The sequence below is a fragment of the Zeus faber genome, assembly GCF_960531495.2.
Source record: "Zeus faber genome assembly, chromosome: 17".
Lineage (NCBI taxonomy): Eukaryota > Metazoa > Chordata > Actinopteri > Zeiformes > Zeidae > Zeus > Zeus faber.
This window is the reverse complement of record NC_137204.1, coordinates 8,634,966-8,659,400: the sequence shown is the minus strand read 5'-3', so window position 1 is coordinate 8,659,400 and position 24,435 is coordinate 8,634,966. Positions and strand designations below refer to the sequence as shown.

The following is a 24,435-nucleotide window of genomic DNA, read 5'->3' as shown; positions in this document are numbered from 1 at the left end:
TCTGCTAAAACAAAAATGACATCATTACAACTCAGGTGTTTTCGATATTTTAACACCATGCATTATGAGAAATTTAAATAATTTCCCCCATAATTCAATGTAACCTCAATTCAACCAGAAATTAGACAACAACTGATTTAATTTAACAACTGAGCGATATGGAGAAAACAGCAAGCAAAACTTAGAGAATAGACTTAAAATTTTGAGAATGTTCATTTTGATGCTTAGTAGATCAGAGAGAGAGAAAATGATGTGGCACATAGTTGTAAAATGCAGAAATAACTACTGTGCGGAGCCTTTGCGTGTGTCCCCCCCCACCCCCCACCCCCCGTTTCTAAACAAAACCTGACTAAAGGAATGGATATTTAAGCAGCGGCGTCTCTCGGTGGGAACATCATCCTTCAAGCTTCACTGAATCCAATATGCTTCTAGCCTCTTTGTACTCCTCCGCTTCGGCCAAATCCTCCTCTGCGTCCTGGAAAGGCAGAAAACAAAACTTTTGACTCTTTAAGTTATTGATAACTTCATGACAAGACGACTTCATTTAAACGTAACCCTCGTGATTCAGTTCATGTATATATTTTCTTTGCGTAGGAGGCAAAATTAGTTACAGTTATTTCTTCAAATGCATACGTTTCTCGTGGTCACTGCGTTGACATCACTGCGGATAGAACTGACGAGGGAATGAATGATGGATTCTGGGGAATTTCTGGAGGGATCATATACTGGAACTAATTCCAGGTCAATTGCTACTTTAAAGCATTTAGGTTTTGGCGCTCTGCTCAGGACCGGAATTAATTGAAATGTTTTTCTATGATTGCTCTTAAGCTTAAACTCTTTATCACTTCCCATTCATGTTACCATGGTTATATGAACATTCAGCACCATTTGGTTTATGGCCATAGAAAATGGAAAAGACACAGGTGTCATTATAGCATTACAAAATGAAATAAGAGGACTTTCAAGGAGACTCTTTTTTTTTTTTAAGCACTATTTTTTCTTTTTCAAGGACTTTACCCAAAACAATTACAATTTCCATGTGATTTTTATTAATTAAAATCGAAAATAGTATAAGTCCACTGTATTTATATCAATTTATTAATTATTAATCTCACTGTTATCTATGATTACAAGTATATTTCCAACCACGCTGGATGAAATTTACATTTCCCTGGCATAATCTGTCGTAAAAGCGATTCTGGGAAAAATGTTAATACATTACAAAGTGGATATCAAAACCAGGGTGAATATTCCAATTAAATTATCACAATATTTTCAAGGACCTGTCAAGCACTTCAGCACAAAAGGACTACTTTCAAGGTATTTCAGTACTTCAATTTCTGAGGATGAAATTCCAGCCCTTCAAGCACCTCAAGGGCCCCGTAAGTACCCTGGAAACAGCCTATGTACACAAGTTAAACCAGGCACATTGAACTAATTTCATACTTGGTTGGAAATTAGTTTGCCAACCAAGTATGTGTGGGTGAGTTTGAATTGCTAATGCTAACACCTTAGAGTACACAGTGTGGGTATAGTGGGTTTTTAAGTTCTTCAATTTGTTCCGATTTGGCAAACACATACTGTATGTTGAATCCTTATGGAGGCGGTAATCTGAGCTAACTAAAGATGATGAAATATGACAATGAAATCAAACGTTCAACATGTCCTTACTAGTAACTGAAGCAGCTCTGCGTGTGCCATGGCCAGGCGACGGTGGCAATCTGGGATCATCATTTTGGACTCCTGCAAAACCTCCATCTGCAAGGACACGCAAAGCCATGGCGATGTTTTAATTACTGGACCACCACCGCCGGGTTCACACACGCGATTCCTGAGATGAACAATGTAAAGTACTTCAAAACAGGCAAAAGTCCTTCTTTGCATTTAGATGCAGCCTAGGGTACCCCAGATATATTTTACTATGGTTAACATCCCCTGGGAGGGTTGCAGCATAAAAAAACCAAAATGTAATTGGGTAGTTATTGATTACTGATGGAGCGGGGGCCCGCCTCGCTCATGCTCTAAGCGGAGAAACCCAGAAACGAGCGCTCAGTGATCAGGCGTAGAGAAGTATCGCTACGCCTGGAGTGAACTGCGTTACAGGGCAGGGGGGGAACCTTCACAGCCACGGCTAATGCCGAATTCCCCCCGTCTGGCACCCTAAAGAGCGAGGAGGAGTCCGTTAACACTGTCAGACACACTCCCTCGTGGCAGATGCTGCTCCCCTCCCCAGCTCACCCCAACCATCCCCTCTGTTGAGCTGGAAAGTCAAAACATGGGACACGGGTGCGTGTGTATTTTACACGGCTGTGCACACAGACAGACACCCGGTGATAAACTCATACACAGACAGACACCCGGTGATAAACTCATACACAGACAGAGCTTGGCAGGCTAACGGGTGGGTGGGGGGGACCACTACTTGGAGCGGTTTTCACTAGATGTGACAAGGTGAGCCGGTCCAGTGCTGGAACGGAGAGGAGCCGCGGCGCCCTCCGGGTGCCGTGGAATGATCCCATCAGCTTTGGATAAAGACAACACCTACAGTGTATCGATTCCATTAAAATAAAATAAAAAAACGCTAATCCATCCTGCCTCAGACCCCGCATCTCCAACCATAATCCATCTGGCCTCTCTGTCTAACATCGGCCAACCGGCCTCTCAGACCGCGTCGGCCCCCTCTGAATGAACACAAACAAAATGCATTCTGAATGTTAATGTCAGCTCTGAGACACCATCAAAATGGTCGCTGCTTAGAACATGGAGGGGGAAACATCGTACATTTGAGCCAGTATCCTGACGTACGCTTGTTTTTTCTGTCCTCAGTGCTCATAGACCTGCCAACCCTGGGAAAATATTTTGAGCACCACAATAGTGTAACAGGTCGTCTCCGTGGCGTTTTGATTTACTGCAGCTAAATGCTTCCATCAGTTATTCACACCGTAGCCGTCTCATGACGAGACTAATGACATCGTATGTGAGCAACTAACTATATACAGTATACCCAACAGGTTTACCAACTAGAGGTGCACAGATTGTAGTTTTCTTGGCCAATTCCGATTTTCGATTAAAAAAGATAAAAATAAATAATGACCTGCGATTCCAATTTTGGCTGATTCTGATTTTCATTCATTTGTATGTTCATAATAAAACATTGACTATTAGATATCTTTTTGATTGTCATCCAATCATTTTGAGTTTATATCAGTGACCGGAAAAATCTTATTTTCTTATCATTTGGTCTCATTGGGTATATCTACTGTACCTCAATGACTAATACATCATGTGATCTGATCACGCTCATGTGATTGGACAGCTGCACATTCTGACTATTGCTGAAATTTTCTGTTACCACAATAGTGGGATTTCGATTGCTGATTTTGACACTGTGTTTATTATTGTTAATAATTCACCATGGAACAATAATAGAACATGGAAAGGTCCCTGGGTTCCAATAAAATAAATTCAAACATGGAACGGCCGCTGAGTTCCAACAATATGGGACTGGCACCAACTTTCAGTATAATGCAACCTGAAACTCTCACTGAGTTTTACAGTAGTAAGACACAACATATAACTAACATGGAAATGTTCAGTTCAAACTTCAAATAAAAGTCTCTTTTACATTAAATGCAAATATACCTTCCTATTATATTTATATGGGACTTGCCATTCCAAAATAAATTGCAAAAACAAGTAATAATAATAATAATAATAATAATAATAATAAATGACCCGACCCTTCTCACCCTCGTTCACTGGAACTCACTGTGCATTAAACCAACTGAATCCAATGGAACGACTCATTTACTGAGTCAAACTTTTCATCACGATCGCAGCTTGTGTACTTGGGACAACCAGAGCAGATGCTCCACTGCAGTGAGAAATACGCAGTCTGCACAATTTTGGAATATTGTCAGGCGATAGAATATTTATCCAATAAACAGCCGACATTTTCTTTCTTTCGCTCTTTTTTAGGCATCAACTAGGCAACTACGTTACATTACGTTCGTATCAGTTTTGAGTATCGGAGCATTTTTACGAGTACATAAGCACAGTATCGGCTGTTTAAATTTGACTGGTCATGGCCAATCAAGCTGCTATGGCCAATCGATTGGTGCTTCTCTATTACCAGCGCTTTATAAAGTAACATTACGGCCACATTTAATAAAGTACCGCTACACTCAGTGCGCTGCATATCAGTGGATGTTGAGAGAGTGACAGGGAGGGGAGGGGATACAGAACCACAGGTCCTAGCATCTGGTCCAATCCGAAGGATGGAGTTTAAATACTGAATCAAAGTACAGTATTGTTTGTATTGATTGATTTATTCTTTTCTGTGATTAAATTATTACAATTTTATATATATATATATATATATATATATATATATATATATATATATATATATATATAGCCGTAGTTTCAGCTGGCATTTCGTACCTGCTTATTTTGACCAAGAATTGCGTGCTTTGTACACAACATGCATGCAGGTTGGCAGGTCTGCACTCAATGAGTGAAGGAGCACACCATGGACCAGTCATCTGTTAGACGCCCTAAATTAGCAGCATGTGTCAGTAATTATCAAACTCCTCCAAAGTTACATGGTATAATTACATTTGCATCAAGCAAATTACCATTTCTCTAATGATTCTCTATTCAAAACCTTAACTATTCATTATAATTGTGGACTGAACCCATTAGACGAAATCGTCAAGATGGCAGAACTGACCTCATAACTAACGGAAGGCAAAAAAAACAAAAAACAAAAAAACCTCCGTTCTTAGAACTGAAAGGACATATTGGAAATCCCCTCAACAACTATGTATTTTAAACATGAAAATATATTTAAATGTGATATTTTACCGAAAGCCCCCGATCATACATACCTGTTTCTTAACAACGTACTCATCCGTCTGTTCCGCCTTCAGCCGCTCGATCTTCTCTTCCTGCTGCTTTGCCTCCGTTATATACATGACCTTCTCTTTGGTCAGCCTGCAGACCATCGGGACCCCAGAAAAAAAAGAAGAAGAAGAAAAAAAAAAAAAGACAGTTCCACATTAAACCCGACGCCACCCGGTATTGTCACGTTGTGCACAAAACATAAAAGTTCCGGGGCGCTGCGACAGGCAATAAAAGCCGAACCATCGAAAGGTGGCTGTGACGGTCACCTTTTCCAGACGGGGCCATCCATCCTTGTTCCTTTTAACACTTATCTGACTGAGAGGACAGAGTTAGATCATCTCCTGGAGGAGGGCTGGGTGTACACCACAATAACAACATTCATTCCTCTTCCACGTCGCGGGGGTTGCACCAGCCGCACACCACACCGCGGCCGCGGTGTAAACACTGGTCGTTTCAACAAGTCTGAGTTACGCTTCCATAGAAAAGAAACAAACCAAAAATGTCCATAATGTAGCATTTTCTTTTTGTTTTCAGTTACTGCACGAGTGAGATCCTTGATTTAGAAGGCACTGTTGGTTTATTATTTTTAGTAATTAATTAATTCACTGAGCTCCCAAAATAGAACGTGGCAACTGGATGACTTAGGGCGTATTTCTTGACCCGACTGACAGCATGTCCGTATCAATTTTACTGGCAGAAATTATTTTTTGCTGGTGGCAAAGAAGTAAACACGTAATTAAAGGACAAATATATTCAGTTCCTTTCGTGGACAGAATCGCCATTTCAAGGCGGATAAATGATTATATTATATTATATTATATTTATGATTTTCGCATCATTATCAGATCAACAACAGCCTTTGGAACAGCTAGTGAACTGCTAAAAAGGGTCGTTAAGACAATTTTTATTTTCTACTTGCTACAAATTGAATTTAACATTAATCTCATTTTCATTTATAAGAGTTTTTCCCATAGCGATCCACCAGTTCTAATGGAAGTGAACAGGTACTAGGTTCATTCAGCTCCAAGTGCTTCAATATAATACATGCTGTAACAAAAAAACAACAAAATGTTAGTCACACCAATTTCAGAACACTGTTTTCATAAATTCAACGTGTTTCTATCTGGATGCGATATGTGACAAGTTGGAGAGATACTAAATTCTTTCATACAAGAATCAAACAGAAATGTTAAATACAAGCACAGCAATGTACAATAATGAGCACATAGATATGCATGAGAAATGCATTACAACCCAGTTCTGATGTAATTTGAATGCTTGTATGTTAGATAACTGTTCATTGGATCCTGAAGGTCTGGCTCCCGTTTCCCCAGTTTGTTTTAAGTTTTGGGCCACAATATCTTTTACTTCTCACTACCAACAATTTGAACTTTCCCATTACATTTCAGTGAGCTTCAAGTGAACGGGGGGGGGCTGCTGTAGCCTTGAAAGGCGTGAGAAATGTCCTTATTGAAATGTCAAGCTCCCAGCGCATTCAGACATTCTTATTGACATTGATTTACCAAAAACGAATCGTCAGTCAGCAGGCTACATTCACGGTGGTTTTCTGAAGGCTGCAGTAGTCGTCGCTATTGACGCAAGAATGGTGACGCTACTAACTCTTTCATCGATATGAAAATTGGTGGAAAATATGGTCTGTGCAACTCTAGTAATTGCCGTAAGTTTTAGGGCTTAAGGGTTAAGAAACAAATTTAACAATGTAAATATTAACTTAAATTTATAATACCTGTCTTGTTATGAAAAATTCCTTGTTTAATACGCATCTATCACTGAGGCCACTGGGCACATGTCCAGAGAACTAGGACCAATTTAGAATTTGTCATTTTGATTTATTATAGCAAATTGGTAGGTTAATTAGCATACTGTAAGTCATCATAAATTGGGTGAGTGCAGGAATCACAGTGTAAATTACAGTGTGTGTGTGTGTGTATATATAGTATATATATATATATATATATATATATATATATATATATATATATATATACATATACACACACACACACACACACACACACACACACACACACACACACACACACACACACACACACACACACACACACACACACACACACACACACACACACACACACACACACACACGGACCTCTATGACTCAGTGAGAGTCAGAGAGTTTCTCGGTGAGAAATGATGTATTGAAAGTTACCAGTAAGGCTGGAAAATAAAATAGTTTAAATGTTAGATACAGCAAATGTATATTTATTTTGAGGAACAATGTTTTAATTTAGTTGCACACAGAAAAACTGCACTCAATTGGCTACAAAGTGCAATATTTTTAGGCCAAGGACCACTCAATCCAGCCTTTATTGAAGCACAAAATGATAAATGTAAAACATGGTGAGAAGCTACAAAATAAAGGTAACTGCGCAGTAGAGGTCAGTACGGGTTGTCGGAATCCAAATAGACATCTTGGAATGGCTTAATGTGCAGCCAGCGGTCTAAAACACTGTTTGTAAATATCTCTCAGTTCCCAATTTCAGGGTCAAGTTCAAAGGGCAAGTTGTAAGAGCATTTTTTCATAATATTATTGCTAAAATGTAGTTTAGATAATTGTCTGTCATTCAACTGATCAACCAATGCTTGATTGTTTCACTCCTAAATTAATTTATGCATTGATCTTAGAGAAAACCTTTTATTTTGCACTAAGCAAACATAATTGGTCTAATTTGACTTGCTGCGAGTGTCTTGTTTTTCCTTTTTCCTGTATCCTCCGCTTTTCATGAAACTAAAAAGGTTTAAATGATCATTTAGCTTTGCACTAGACACACGTGTGTGTATGTATGTATATATATGAATGACATAATCAGAGAATAAATTATTTAAATTCTTAAGAAAGGGGTTATAAGCATCATATACATCCTGCACATTAAATGGACCTTATGTGACCACAGTACAACACATACGGTACACATCTACACCATGGTGTAGATGTGTACATCCACACCATATTTTTCTCATCTTAACTGTATTACTGATAAATGCTGTGGTAATAGACAATTTACAGAAATAACAATGTGCTGTTTTATTTTCAAGGAAAAAGTCACAAAGTTCAGTACTGCTTTCACAGAAAAAATTAATCAAGTAATTAAAATTATTTTTAGGAAATGGTGCCATAGTGGTACCGGATTTTGGTACCCAACCCAAACATCCCGCGCATGATCATGTTTTGATTCAGAATGTGCACGGAGAGGAGGGGCTATTCACATACTGGTCTGTTTTGTGTGTGTGTGTGTGTGTGTGTGTGTGTGTGTGTGTGTGTGTGTGTGTGTGTGTGTGTGTGTGTGAGCTTCTCAGCTAGACAATGTGATCAAATTTAACCCATTTTAAATAGTTAAAAAATAAATAGTAAATCAATATGTGGCGGTCAATGTTGATATGGACACTGCAAGAGCCTTGGCTCTCCATCACTCTCTCTGTCACACAAAAATTCTCGGTCCCTCCTAGTGATTCATTCACCTGATATACGATGATTAAAAAAAACAACCCAAAAAAACAAACAAAAAAAACCCCAAAACAAACGGTTGCCATATAAAATTTAGTTGCGCTGTCTCCAAAAATGGTCACAAAATGGGGCTAAATGGTTGCAGTCTGGAGCCCTGCAAGCTTATTGAATAATAAACATATATATAAATAGCGTCACGGTACCCATTTCATACGCTTTTCCCTTATCAAATGGAAAACCTATCAATGCAAATTGGGACAATCATCAGTATCTGAGATATTTTGGTCACAAAACATATGGCGGTTTGTGTTAAAAAATATCTTAAACATCCTGAGACACTTTCTCAGATGTGTCTACGTAGTGTTTCCCTTCGAGTCCTGTTTCTCTACTTCCGAACACTCACAGCCACACACACCTTTTCTAGAGATTAATTTATCGTCAATTTAGTCTCTAATTTGGACTAAGTCAGGTGGTTAATGGGCCACTTTTCCTTGATTGTTAGTGAAAATGTGCTTGAGTACATTGATACAATTTGATTATTTATTAATTACAGGCAAAATGGAACTAAATCTATTAAATAGACTATAACCCTGATTGGCATAATCAAGTTTGAAAATATCACTATTGATAATGATTCCCAACTAATAGTCTTATTCCGGCTGTGCTCGCTTGTCGGAATGACTGTGCAAAAATCATTTTTCATAAAATCAGCTGCATGAGTATGAGTGATCCTTCATTAATCAGCCACATTAGTGGAGACCCTTCACTCTGTGGTGCACAGCATCTTGCTTAGCCAAGGAAGCCAACACTACTCTGTCATATTTTACATCAATTACCGCTCAGCTTAATATGTTTCCATCAAGGCGCTTTTAAACAGGCGCCATATGCAATAGCTGCACCTGCATTTCTCGCTCACGCCTGGAAGCAGAATGAGTGATGTCCCTTTTTTTAAAGACAAAGAAAGAAGCAAAGAGAGGGAGAGATGGAGAGAAGAAGGGTTGGAATAATTTGAATAAAACTGAAGGACAGTCTAATAACAAAATGTCCATTCCTCCCCATCCAGACCTGATGCTAATTTCTTATTTCTTTCAGACTACAGCACAGTGTGAATGAGGGGTGGGGTTGTGGCTGGTTTTAAATAGACCTGCCACCTCAAGCTTAATGGAAAAGGCAGCTCTCTGGAAAATAGAAAAAAGGGAATTAGAGCCAGCCGACATAGACATTTGGCCGCCTGCTCGATAGCACTGTATTTTTGAGCCGCGGTGTAGCCTGCACTAGGACCAGAATGACAAAGGCAAATTACTGTTGTCATTTTATTAAGAGCATCCGCCTCGCTAGGGCAGAGAAGCACTGACTGGAATGTGCAAGAGCCACTGGAAAGAGGCCCGGCTAAAAGTGCAGGCTGCTTGCGCCTCCAATGCAATATGCAAGTGGAAGGAGGGGGCGAGAAGGACACAAGGGTAGAAACAGAAAGATCCACAGACAGAGTAAAAAGGAGAGAAAGAAACTTGTGAAAAGAGCAATAAGAACATATCACCCTGAGAGCAGATACAAGGGCCGATAGTTTAGGACAATGTGATGAGATCTCATGTTAAAGCCTCAAAGCATAAGACCAGAGAAAAGCATTAATTGAATTTGAACATCCCAGTTAGATCTAGTTGGTATGACTCCTTTGTCCGATCCCATAATGTACTACACGCTTTGTGACACGAAGCTATGTGGGGAATCCAACCATTGTCATTACCTGCTCTCATCAGGGAGCCGGTGAGTAATCTAACTGTAATCGGAACACAAATCAATAGCAGGGAGGGAATCTCCGAACACCCCCCACCATAGGATTTTGGATCAGCGTACCACGATGCGATTATGAAACAATTTTCAACTGCAGCTTGATTCTTTACATGTGATTTTATTGCTTACTATTTTACCACAAAGTTACCATTTTCTGAATCTGAAACAGAGTGAAATCTGATTAAATAAAACACCTAATACAGCTGGAGGGTATTCCTGAAAGTGTGCTGACGCCTTAAGCGACATTTATTTCCACTAGCCCTGTTAACTACTGGGATAAAACTGTTCTATTGAGCCTGTCAGAAAACATACCAGCTAGGTTACCATGGGAACTAATGCTTTCCTCTTAGCCTGGTTAGGAGCAGGTTAGTTGGTTGGTGGAGTGAACTTGTCTGAATACATGTGTTTATTACTATCGTCCTCAACATTTAAAGAGGGGAGAGGAAGCAGGGAAACAGTAAACAAGTTTTTCCTTTTTAAAAAGGTACCACCTACCATAAACTATGCTATTGGTTTATTTCAAGTTCAAGTTCAAGTTCAAGAGATTATTTGTCACATACATATACATACGGTCATACATATATGCAGTGAAATGTCATGACACCTGGTGATTACGCACAATAAGCTCTATAAGCTCTAAAAATACTAAAACATACCAAAATGTGCGTAATCGACACAAGGTGCTCACGCATTTGGTGTCTGTTACAGATAGTACCAGCTAGCAAATATGAGATCGCTTTGAAGTTGTCCTAGGCAGTGACAGAAAATACTGGGAGAAATCTATTGGGATAGACTGTACAACAGCCCCGTAGCACATAACTCTTGATCTGTAGCATTGAAGTTAAAAAAACAAAAAAAAACAAAAACCTAATTTGCCTCCACGATAAACATCTTAAATATAAATTAAGCTACGATAGTGTAACTGGAAGCAAACCATTGCAACTAAAAATTGGATTTGTATAAGCTTTAGAACAACAAGCAGGCGCCAAACCACAGATCAGGACTAGTGCTTTTAAGACAATCAAAGTTCAAACGCACAGCAGTTCTAGTGCCGATACAGAATTTTAATGTCATCTCGCCATCAGTGGTGTGAAGGCATGTGGCTTGTTGGACTCCACCACTGTCTCTCAAACAGAGGGTCGGCCAGTGGACAGTGTTCCACCCTGCACAAGTTGAGGAACTTCAACACGCTGCAGGGAATCAAGGTCCAGTTCGACATGTTGTAGATGTCCTTGTCTACAACTTCACTTCATTGATTATGGTCCGCCACCCAGGACCAAAAGCCAACTGCAGTGAATAATTTACAGACCTAAATGACTCCAGGACCATGAAGCGAGCAGGGAACACCATTACAGATCCTCCTGGAATAAGGAATTCATCTTTGAAAATGTCATGCCCACGACACCTGAACGGCTTTCAAACAAGTGATTGGTCCATTCTGTATTGGAGTAGCGGATGTAATACCCTACCACGAGAGTCCCAGTAGAATTATTATTATTATTTTTTTTTTTAACTAACTATGATACACTGCTCCTTTGTTGTTCAGTGACCGTAATATTGTTTGTGAGCACAGATGAGAAGCTGTGGAGGAGCCCCCCCCCCCCCAAAAACCCTCTTTGGTGAGGAAGTTGTTCAGATTAGAAACGCACCGATTTATCGACCGTACATCAGTATCGGCCGATATTCGCCTTGTTGGTTGACATCGGCCTATCGGTAAATATGATGACATTTACCAATGGCAGTGGCCGATGTTTATCTATTTTACAGTTCAGTTTAGTGGTCAGCCAATTGATTGCCGGGCGATTAATTGGGCCGATATTTGCGCATTTTGAGATAATCTGCAACGACAGATGCCTGTGCTCACAAGGCTGATAAACAAAAAATGTCTGCAGACTAGTGTTTTCAAAAATATGTTTCAATACTCATTTTCCTTATTATCGATATATTGGTAATAGCTGCGCTTCCTCTCCCTCTTCTCTCTGGCAGCGAGTTGACGCACGCTCCGCTGCAGGGCCCACATAGCTCTGCCTCCTCTGATCACTTGCTGTCTTCAATCTTCTCATTCGCTCTGGTTTGTTATGGTATTAACTCATTAAAGATGGCAAGTGCAGAGCCTCCACAACCAATTTTGAAACAGCAGGAGTGCGGTTTAGAAATACTTCACATTTGAGGCAAAACGTAAAACTAACTCAGAGAATTCGAGTGGAGTTTTTCCACCTCCTGCAGACAGCACTGCTCAATGCATGTGTTTCCATGGCGATTTTACTGTGTTTTTATTTTAGATTTATTTTTGTGTGTTTCCAAACTTGCATGAAATATATATATATTTTTTTAAACACAGCACAGTTCTTTTTAGCTCAGAACCGGCAGGGGGACACACAGTGGATCGCAGATCATGGGTGCCCCGATGCGCACCATTGCGGGTGTAACGATCACGGAAATCCGCTACCTCGATGCCCATTCACTCTTTAAAAAAACAAAACAAACGGCACATAAAAGGAGCACCATGGACATCAACGGGCAGATGCTCGGGTACCCTTCCCCACACGTGCCTGCCTGTGTGTGTTCCAAGCCGCGTCATACCGTCTCCCCATTGCTTTCCATTGCTACGGGACTTAATTTAGGAAGTCCCATGTCATACAGCCACGGCAATCCAGGCTATTCTCATTTGTCGTTCCACGTTGGTGGAACGAGCTGCCAAAAATGACCAGAGCAGGGGCCTCCCTCTCTGTCTTTAAGAAGCACTTGAAGACCCAGCTCTTCAGTGAGTACCTCCTGTCCTAACCTACAATTACTTAGCACTACCTTGCAGTATTTATTGTTACACTAATGTTGTTGTTACACTAATCTCTGTCGCAGTGTAGCTTGAATGTTATTCTCCTTTGTAAGTCGCTTTGGATAAAAGCGTCTGCTAAATGACTAAATGTAAATGTAAAAACTGGATGTTTTTGTGTAAATATCTTACTTGTAAATAATAAATCCTGCACTTCTGTTATGGGGAGAGTCTATTTCCCAACCCGACTTTCATATGATGCAGTTAATCTTTATTTATAATTTTATTTTCATTCATTAAGTTTTTTTTACAAAGTTTCAAACACCAGTTCAATTATTATTTTTAATAATGAATATTTCTTTGTTTAATAAACAAACAAAGAAAACATTGGTATTGGCTATTGGCCAAATTGTTATCTTAAACATCGGTATAATCCCTTGTTCAGATAGAAAGGAACTGACATTTATACAAAATAAAAAACAAGTTTCTGTCCAACATACTGCAAGACTGTCGCCTCAAAAGAAGGAGATTCAAGCAATTTAAGAAAGTTGATAGTGCTGCTGCGAGCAATGTCAGGCCAAATGCATCGGAGTAGTAAACAGGTAGTTGAACTAAACAACCAACCATCACTACTTGTAATTAGATAGGAAAGTAATGAATGACATTGTATCTGTGGTAAAAATTTTCATGGCAATAATCATGATGAATCAAATATCACTCATCATTCATTGTATTCATTTTTTTGAGGAAAAACTATGGTTTCGATAACCACATTGTCTTTCATTGTATGAAAACGTTCCCTTTTTTCTCCAGGATTTAGCAGTGGCTATAAATAAGGGGCAGCCACATTAAGACTAGTAGCAAAATTAATATTTAACATATTTTTTAAGGACAAGGCGCAGTTGCACTGACTATGGCGACAAGCTTACCGATGCCGAACTTAATCAGGGTGCCTGCAAGCGTCAGAGAGTAAAATGTAATACTTTTTTTTAAACTTTTTAAAATACATATTAGAGCGACATTTGACACGGTTTTGCGCAGAATTTAGTGGCATCTAGCGGTGAGGTTTGCAGATCGCAACCAACTGAATACCCATCCCCATGGGGGTGCAAAACATGGCCGCCTCCATGAAGCGTGCCCCCTCTATATGTAGATAAAAAACAGCTCATTGTACGGTAACGCCAAACAACGGTTCTTACTGTTGTGGAGTTATAAACTGATCAAAACATGCTTGCGAATATTATATTCAATTTCGTGCCGAGTCTGTTCCGTAAAACTCTACACACTGCACCGTAGGCTAGTATTACTGGTAAGTACTGCATATTAAACATGCGCATAGAACAACTTGACTTGGTGGACAAACAGAAATAATGAGTTAGGCGCTCAAATTTAAAATGAAGACCGTTTAATGACTGCTCATGCTTAATACTTCTAAAAACTGTAGAAGGAATTTAAGACTGAGTGTTGAACTGACCCTATGGCCGCGGATCATGCGTCTCGGCCCCTCATATGGTGACTTGCTGTTTATGCCCCACCAACAATATGTTAGCGGCCGAGGTTAATAATACTTGGACTCGATTGTAATTTTGTATTTTAGACGTTGCACCGCGCAGATGTCGCAAGATAAACCAGGGCATAACGAAGGGAGATCCGCCAAAAGCGCAAACCATCTGCTAACAGTGCTGGGAAATGAATGGCGTCATCCCCCTCCGCTACTCGCCCTGAAACAGGGGACGGTTTGAAATGTTAAAGTGTTTCGCCTTTTGTAAATATGACGTCTGGAATCCCGTCAGCGTGAGCAGACTCTAACACAAACCTAAAACGTCCCCCATTTTCTGGGTGTAGGCGAGCTAGCTGGAAGGGCTAACAAACTAGCATGGGCCATCGGAGGACAGCGAGCGCCAACTGAGCGAGCTATCCCTAGCACCGGTGGAGGGGGAGAGAAACTCAAAGCAAACCGATTTATTTGAGAACTCGAGTCCAGAGGGCTACACGCGTGTTTTCATCTCATCCAAGAGAAATTTCAATTCCAATTTCATATCCAAGAGCCGTTTTGATGACGCTGGAGTAAACGAGAGAACCTTCGGGGCAACAGCTCGCCATGCTAGCCGTGCTAACAGGGCGAGGCTAGCACAACAAAGCCCGAACAAAGCGTATTATTCGTTCAGCTCCACGCCCCGTGCCGCGCTCACCTTCTCACGACGCCGGTTTTAATCTTTATCTGTCGTATCCTCGGGTCCGCCATGGCCGTGCGTGTTTAGGTTTTCCTTCTCACTACCGTGGTGGACGAGTAGTTGAGCCGCGTGGGTGAAGTATCGGGGTTGGCGCCGCCGTCTGTTGTGTCTTCACCGGAGCCTCCTAAAAAAAAAAATGTGTTCATCATACGTTTGTGAAAAATCTCATGTTTCAGTGTAAATCAATCCAAAAAATATAATAGTCATTTCCAGCGTGTGGATTCATAGCTTTGGGGACAGGTGAACGCTATGTAAAACCAAATAAAAATAAAAGAACAACTTTAAAGTGGTAATCCATAAGATTATTTTGCAAACAAATAAATAAATAAACAAACACATTTGATACTCATCCCATGTATGTTTAGCTGACACTTTATGTGAAGAAGTCATTCAAAGTATTTGTCTTATGTGTGCATCTAGAATGTGCTACTGCCATTGTTGGTGGGGGCTCCACCACGTTGCCCGGCAAGAATGCAAAGATCGGGCACGCGCAAGAAATGAAAGGCAGCCGTTGTGAATTAGTTAAACCGACGTAGCTAGTTGTGGTCAATTTATTTTAGTTATGAGTTTTATCACAAACCCACCAGGGGTATGTGTTAAGTTCTATCAGACCTTCTTAATGGTCACTGTCAAACCTTAAGAACGATAGCACAAAGGGGGAGGGATCAACCTTCCAGGACGGCCAGGCTGCAATGGGTGCCGAGTGGCGACATTATGAATTACCAACTTATATGCTGTACTAGACATTATGGGAGTCCATTGTGCTGACGCGTGGCACTGAAGGTCAAAGCCTTCAGCCGAGACGTGGCTCAGTAGGGCGTCAGACTGGTCCAGGATGGCGAGGGACTCCGATCCGGCCGGTCGCCTCAGATCCGTCCTGCATCCTTCGCGGCAGCACAGCAGCAGCCTCCACATCTGCATAGACAGACAGACAGACAGACACCATCACACCTTCAGGAGAGAGAGAGAGAGAGAGAGAGAGAGAGAGAGTCATGCCACAATGGCTTAGTATTAACACACTCGGCGCCAGTGCAAGGAGAGAAGCTTAGGCCGGAAGGGGCAGCTATACTATGTTTGGTCAAATACAAGACTATGATAACAGGTCTTAGGTTTGGATTTAGATATATCTACAAAATAGCATCTCTTATGAGTGAGAGGGGTGGGGGTAGAGTCAATAAAAGGCCAGGCTTAGGCCTCAAGATGGTAGATAAGGAACCACAAGTCCGATAAATAAGGTGTCAGGCCAGGACGTAGTATGTTAAAGCTCTGCAGAAGGACTTTAAGGGAACATCTGAAATGAACTGGTGGCCGGTGCAAACAGGCCAGAATAGCAGTTATACTCTAAACCAGGCCTGGCCAACCCGCGGCTCGCGAGCCTCATGCGGCTCTTTGGCTGGTTTCATGCGGCTCTTTCACATGACAAGCGTCAAAAACTCAGAAAAAAAAAAAGCGCAGCCATTCATTCCCTATTGTGATTATAAAATCGCTATGATATATCACTCGTTTTCCACCGCGGATCACTTCCTCATTTACTCAAAGCGAACAGCAGCAGGAGTCATGTCCCATTAACGCCTGTTTTATTAGTCCTAATGCCGCGTTTACACCAAAAGTGCCGGGGCGGCGCGCCTCCATACAAAGTCAACGTATAGACGCGTTCCAGTCGCCTGGAACGCGTCTACCGCGGCATTAGGACTAATAAAACACCAAAACAACAAGATTCAAAAAAATTTGGAAGTTTATTTTCAACACTATTGACATGGTTAGTAGTCAACATATAAGATGGATCGGCCGGTGAATTGCGTTGCGTATCGAACATCTCCGATAGAGAACTGTGAAGGCTGGAGGGGTGTGTGTGTGTGTGTGTGTGTGTGTGTGTGTGTGTGTGTGTGTGTGTGTGTGTGTGTGTGTGTGTGTGTGTGTGTGTGTGTGTGTGTGTGTGTGTGTGTGTGTGTGTGTGTGTCGCGACTCGCGAGCTGCAGGAGGAGGACCGACTGAAAGCTGCTTTAAGGGAAGGGACCATTGAGTTCTGGAGAAGTGTGCCAATGGAAAAATGCCCCAATGTCAAACGGGCTGCGCTTAAGATACTGTCAATGACACCCATGTGAAAGAATTACTTCGAGTGGCAACAACGGAATTCAAGCCAGATTTGAAGAGCATTGTTCAAGACAAGGAATGCCAGAAGTCCCACTAAGCAACATGCATAGTAAGAGAAAAACGCTATTGTTAATTATTATATTTTTGTTTGTGGACTTGGTTGAACTGAGAGGTATACCGCGGAAACGCAGTACTTTCAGTACTTACAGTACTTACTTTTTTTTTTTCAAAAATGTGGCCAGGACTCCGGAACACCTAGTCCCAGGTATATGTGGATGGCCAAAGCGTGTATGGTAGGCAAGAGCCAAAGCTGATTCTTAAAGGTTAGGGTTTAAGGGACACTATTGAATAAATTGACCCAACATGAAAAAAATACATCCTTATCATTAAACCCGAAGTCCAATTCCTCCCTCTATGAATAAATAAACAACAGTACTTTTTGAACTGAGAGTTTGTGTGTGTGAGACAGTGCACACAATGTTATATTTTTGTTTGTGGACTTGGTTGAACTGAGAGTTTGTGTGTGTGAGACAGTGCACACAATGTTAATTGTTGAAAATAACTGGCCTGTGGTCTTAGTACTCCATCCATCCATCCATCTTCAACCGATTATCCTTAGTCGGGTCGCGGGGGCTAGGAGTCAATTTCTGTCATTATCATGTTGGTGTGTGACATTTACAATAAATCTGGCTGAGCAGAGGTCTGTGTGTGTGTGTGTGTGTGTGTGAGGAAGGGATGGGGTGATGTTCATGTGTGCCCATGTGTATGATGTGGCTCTTTGCAGTAACACAGTAAAAAAAGTGGCTCTTAGTCTCTGACTGGTTGGCCACCCCTGCTCTATGGTCAAACTTTCTAGTTTTAGTCAGCATTCTCGTCACAGCATTCTTTACTAACTGGAGTCTTTTGATAGTCATCATCAGAAAGCCGGTGAGTAGGACATTGCAATAGTCCAGGTGGGATGTTACAAATGAGTAAACGACGGTCTCTACATCACTTATAGATAAAGGGGCCATATACTGTATAAGCAAAATTGCTATATATGTAGTTCAAAATTGAGAGCGGGAGTCCGATTTTTTTCTCAGTCATTTGCAATTATCAACCATAAATGATCAAAGTTCAAAGTGTCATCCTTAAACAGGGGCCTGTGTCTTGGCAGGCCAGATAATCAGCATCTCAGATTCTAGTTAAATTACCGTTAAGAAGCTCATGCCATAGCTTCCCTCCGTGTATTTACAACCCTGTGTTTTCCTTTGTGTCAAAACCCTTAAACTCGCAGCCGCCAAACATCTCTTCCCTCGTGTCCAGCCCATGCACACTCAACACCACTGCCTCCCCGCGGTTCGGGTTAGGGACCTTGCCCGTTTCCCTGTTGACCAATTCCTTTGGTTCTGTGATGTCTTCCCATGGCTTCTTCTATGCAGATGACGGACAACTTTACCTCTCCTTCACCCAATCCCTCCTCTACACATCTACACATCTACAAGACTGTAGTGTCTGGACATTTGTGCACATCAACATTATGATCAATCTTGGAGAAACACAGCTAATCTTTCTCCCTGGGACGGATGGGGTTGACACAGACTATTTCTGTAAATTTTCCATCGACATCAGGAATTATGCAACTCCTGGTCCAGGCACATGTCATCACGTTTTTTCTATATATTTATATTGTTTATAGCGCTGACCCTGATATGCTCTCTATTTCCAGCTGTCCCCTTTTTGCTGCTGTAACAATGTACATTTCCCTGTTCTGGGACTAATAAAGGTTTGTCTTATCTCATCTTGTCTAATCACTCGCCCACTCTCTGGCTGGATACCTGCTTCTGCCATTAGAACTCTCCAGCGTATCCAGAACGCTACAACCCTTCTAGTGTGTTCAAGGACCAGGTTCAGCGCTCTCCCATGCCCCGCTGGTCTTCCAGGCTCTTCACTGGCTTCTCATATCTTCTAGCATCAAATTTTGAATCAATCAGCTTTACTGGCCAAGTATGTGTACACATACAAGGAAATTAACAGGTCCTTTTTTAATGTACTTAGACAGAATAGACCTACAGCTAAAGCAAGGACAACAAAGCTCAACAGAGGTAAACATAAACATGCGTGATATAAGTATATATGAAAAACAACAATGAATAATAATAATGACCATGACATTTGGAACAATTCAATGGCCACTGGTACATCCCTACAGGGGAGTACTGCAAAACTGGCCATAACTGCCCTTCTGTATTTATTCATAATGTGTCAAATTCTGGCTCATTTGCTGCACTCATCCACACTTGCAGGTTCCCTTGTCCCCAACATCACTGTAATGACCTGAAAAGCCTCACCAGAAGAATTTCCTCTCTAGGTAAATGCACCTGGCAAATAAAACTGATTGTGATTTTTATTCTGATTCTGATTCTGAATGACTCAGAAGCCACTTAGTCATTCCTCTTCACATCCCTGGGCATTGGAATGGTTCTGCTGTCACCATAGCATAGTCATTATAAATCTTTATCGAACATCAAAAAAATGATCAAAGCATTTTAAGAATGTTTTCATGGCTGATCTGCAGTTTCAGAGCACATTAAATTGTCTTGAAAAGTTAATTCTACACGGTTAGTATGTTGGATATGTAATGCTACTGGTTTGTTGAAAAACCATGGACCCCACTGGTTTCATGGCCATTGATTATTGGTATTTTCTATGTTTTCCACACAAATAAATGGCACTATGAAGCATTTAGTTGAACCTAGCTGATCGAGTCACTATGACTAGTAGATTTTTATTTTGAAATCTTAAAATCTGTATGTTTAAAATATCAGTGCAATGGTTATGTCATCTGCTTTTCACTCTCCAGCAATGCCTCCCTGTCTCTCCCTACCTTGTCCATCAATTACTGCAGGTCTAGCACAGCACAGAACGTGTAGGGGGTCATTGTGTTTCAAAAAATCTGTGAGCAATTACAATGGAGGTCCAGAGACAAGGCGGGTTTTGTCAACAAGGTTGAGAAAGGAGGGATGTCAACCAACAGCCTGTAATTAATTCAGCATTAAATGATTTACATGATTAGATAATGTGAATTTAAATGAATGATTAAATGTACATGCCCCACACATCACAATAATACAAAAGGAACTGTGGGAATCTGAGGTTTCAGCATGAAATGTTTATGACATACCTGGCCTGAACTTTACTAATTAATTACTGCCAATTATATTCTTGTGCATATATATATATATATATATATATATATATATATATATATATATAGTATCTATTAGAATCAAATTAATCATATTTGTTTATGTATCATATGATGCTATTTATTTAACTCAACAATTAAACATCCATACGTCAGTGTTTTCCTTTAGATTTATAAAAGCTTGACCTACCTATACCTTAGTTCTATTGCTTATATAAAAGTATCAGTTAAGCTTAGAAATTGATGTGACATATACAGCTATGTTACAAAGACAGCACAATAAATGTCATTTGAATCTCGGTGCATCTGATATTGATTTGTGTTATCTATGAAATGGAATTCAATTTCATGGGATTCTTCAAGGTCCCTTGCAAGGAAAAAAGTACAGAATTTTCAATACTGTATTTTGCTACAATTTATTACTTGAACACATACATTTAAAAAGTTTTTATATTAACTATATCGATGCATATTAATCACATCCTCAGACGCTCCAACAGTGTACCAAAAGTGTTGATGCAGTGTTGACCACATTTAAAAATAAATCATTTAGGGCAACAAAATCACTTTCAAAATGTTTATTTTAAGTAATTTTTCCCAAAATCTGGGGTCGTTATTATGTATGTATTTATTGTTTATTTGTTTGTTTATTGCAATTATTATTATTATTATTATTATTATTATTATTATTATTAATAATAATAATAATAATAATAATAATAATAATAATAATAATAGTAATAATAACAATAATGGGTTATCTAAATATGGGTTAAAAAACGTAAACTCTTAAGTTTCCAGGTAGCTCTTTAGAGTGCAGAGCGATTAAGACATTTCCTTTTCCTTTGACATTTACTCAATTCACGTCCAATTTCACAACATTATGGTAATTTGTGACAGCAATACAAAAGCAATGTCTATAATTCTGCACTTAAAACGTTTTCTATTAAACGACCTATAACAAATGTAGTGCTCTCTGCATGTTTATGTATTTAACTTAAAGACTTTAAGAGTTTAAATAAATGACTATAAGGCCATCCCCTAAAAAGATAGAAATTAAAGATATATCACAATAGTGAACATATTAATTTGTTAAAGGTAAACTACAAGACCTAAATACCTTCTCTGTGCATGCAAAAATATAATATTCATGCACACTTATGTCCTTATGTTAAGATCCGTTGTGACTTGGCCTTATCACATGGTCTGCCAAAGCTTTATTCTCTAAGGCTCCAAATAACAACACTACGGTTAAATCCATTGATCAGTAGTTTAGGTTATTACAGTTTAGTGGTTTCGTTTAATTCCACCTCATTTAGTTCAGTATAGGCTTTCTGTGTCTCGTAAAACCCCCCCCAAAAAATGTTTTGTTTTTTTTGACTTTGTCACCTATTAACGCACCTAAATGGCGCATAACCACGGCGAGTCGATTTCGCGTGGACGCAGTGACCAGAAATCCTATAGGTCGGATGAGGAAAAGCTCTACTGGGGTTGATCTGTCTCGAGAACCCCGCGTGGACGCCGGATTAGGTGCGAGGGTCTCTCTCTCTCTCTCTCTCTCTTTTTTTAATTTTATTTTTTTTTTTAACTTCATGGCCGTTGATTATTGGTATTTTCCGAGTTTTCCAAACTAATAAGTGGCACTATCAAGCATTCGGAGGAGCCGGGAGGCTGCTGGGCCTAATTGATATTGAGCAGGCTGTGGTATCGCTGGGCCGGGGGCCGCTGCTGCTAATTTGCACTTTAATCAGCGTTTGTAATGAGAGCCGCTGATTAGCGCGGGGTGGAAATAAAAGAGAGTTACAAGCAACGTCTGTCAGAGTCCGGTGATAATTCACGACTAATTGTAATGATTGGAGCAAACTGGATGACTTTGGAGTTTTCTCATGCGTTGTGTTTTGCTTGTGCGCGCGTGCCAGGCCGGCGCGTATACCGTGCGTATTGTGTGCGTGCGTGTGTGTGTGTGTGTGCGTGTGTGTGTGTGTGTGTGCTAGGAAGGAGCGTGCAAACCATTTCGAACCATGGAGAATGGCAAAGGGTTATGTGTTTAAAATGTCTTCGAATGTCCATTATTAATAATAACCCGTCGAAGCGTGTGCGTTTGAATTTTTTTATTTTATTTTATTTTTTTTACATTTTTTTAATTTTATGAAATTCAAACTAGCAAAAATAAAATTACATAACAACATAAAACATATATATATCATATCATATCATATCATATCATATTTAAAACATATTTCTATATACTCTCTCTATATATTTTTTTATATATGTGTATATATATATGTTTTGTGTTGTCATATGTTTTGTGTTGTTATGTAATTTTATATATATATTAATTCATTTAATTTAATTTTTTTTTAATTTTTGAAACAGTCGAGGATTAGAAGGATTAGATGAGGAGTTCTCCGCAAGGACAGCGCCTTTTCTTTCCGCATATTTCTCGCGGATTCGCGCGTCCTTCGCCGCGTTCGCCGCTCGCGGCCCCGCGTCGTTACGGGGAGAGCGCGGCGGCACCGCGGAGATGGATCTGATTTTATTACCGAACACAAAAAAACAGCTCATTTATCAGCACAACCGCCGACGGACGGGCGGGCTGTGCTGGAGACGCGCGTCGTCGGCCACCGCTGGAATAGCAAACGGGAAATTAGGGGAGTGTGCGCATGAACGCGGTCGGTCAATTAGCGAGAGGCGACGGGGAGAAGGGAGAGATGGAGAGAAGGGGGGGGGGGGGGAGGGTGGTGCATCAGCTGTCTTCTGCTCCTGTCGAGAGAGAGAGAGAGAGAGAGAGAGAGAGCGCACTGGCACCAGCTGCCTCCAGCCCTCCACCCACCTCCTCTATGCATATCACATGTTTTGCTGTGATAAAAAGCAGTGGGAAAGGAAAGCACTTTATATTGATATTTACTTTTCACTACGTTTGTTGATGACTTTGACACTATACTACTTACTACTTATATTTTTGTATATCTGACAATTTTTTTTTTTTTTTTAATAATTTAGTTGTTGTATCGTTTGGCTATTTATATATTTGAAAATGTTCTCATTTTGTTCTTTCTTCACTTTTTTTTGTTCAAAACATCTTTCTATACAGTACATGGTGAAATATAATTCTCTCTCTCTCTCTCTGTATACTCCTTATTTAATACTATATTACGATCTGTATATTTTTTGTATATCAGACTATCTCTGTTTTATATGTATTTTGGCTATTTGACAATTACAAAATGTAATTGTATTTTTTTTCTTCACCTTTTCTTCACTTTTATTTATTTTATTAATTTATTTGATTATCCATTTTTTTCGGACCTCACCGGAACAAATTCCTGGTATATCTACAGTAAGTGTATGCCTGGCGGATTCCGATTCTGATTCTGATTTTTATACCTTATTGTGAATTTTAATCAGGATCTGCATGATCATGCAGATGAACCGTACAATCACTTAATTCCTTATTATAGACTCTGTTAGGCCACTGGGTGTGACGTACTTTATTCTTTTGATGCTTTTGAGCAGGTACTGTCATATGCAACTACTAGGTGCATGGTGCTTTCACTTTTAGCAGAGGGATTTTGCGTGTATTTTATCTTTTACTTTGCAGATTATGCCAAATTAAAAAAAGATAGCTACTGCTGTCAACAATGCCATAATGCAGTTTACAATAATAGCTAACAGGGTTACCTTTAAGCAGACTTAAAGGTGTTCCGGTTTTGTTGAACGATTTCCCAATTTTCCTAAATGCTCAACCCAAAGCAGTATGGATCTGGTGTGATAGTGACCTTCCCCTTCCCTGCCACAGATAGTCAGAGCTGGACCAGGCGGGATGGAGCCTGATCGACCTGATCGATCCGCCAGTAAAGGTGTGTGTGTATGTGTGTGTGTGTGTGTGTGTGTAAGGGGGGGGGGTAGGGTTAGGGTATTATGTGGTATTTTAATGTCACAGCGTCAGGCCAAATTGATA

General features: G+C 40.2%; 1 protein-coding gene across 1 annotated transcript; it reads right to left on the bottom strand.

Moving 5' to 3' along the window:
* Nucleotides 1–343: 343 nt before the first annotated feature.
* Nucleotides 344–15,298, bottom strand: tbca (tubulin cofactor a). Its single transcript, XM_080017440.1, has 4 exons — nt 15,149–15,298; nt 4,890–4,995; nt 1,672–1,758; nt 344–475 (listed from the first exon to the last, which is right to left on the bottom strand). Exons 1-4 carry the CDS (start codon nt 15,199–15,201, stop codon nt 395–397), a joined length of 327 nt encoding a protein of 108 aa, XP_079873566.1. The 5' UTR covers nt 15,202–15,298; the 3' UTR covers nt 344–394.
* Nucleotides 15,299–24,435: the final 9,137 nt, after the last annotated feature.

Excerpts from the sequence above, each read along its gene's own strand:
- tbca (XM_080017440.1), bottom strand. The coding sequence starts at position 15,201 with ATGGCGGACCCGAGGATACGACAGATAAAGATTAAAACCGGCGTCGTG. Across the intron at positions 4,996-15,148 it reads AAAACCGGCGTCGTGAGAAG|GCTGACCAAAGAGAAGGTCA; the intron begins GTGAGCGCGGCA and ends GATGGTCTGCAG. Across the intron at positions 476-1,671 it reads CAGAGCTGCTTCAGTTACTA|GACGCAGAGGAGGATTTGGC; the intron begins GTAAGGACATGT and ends CTGCCTTTCCAG.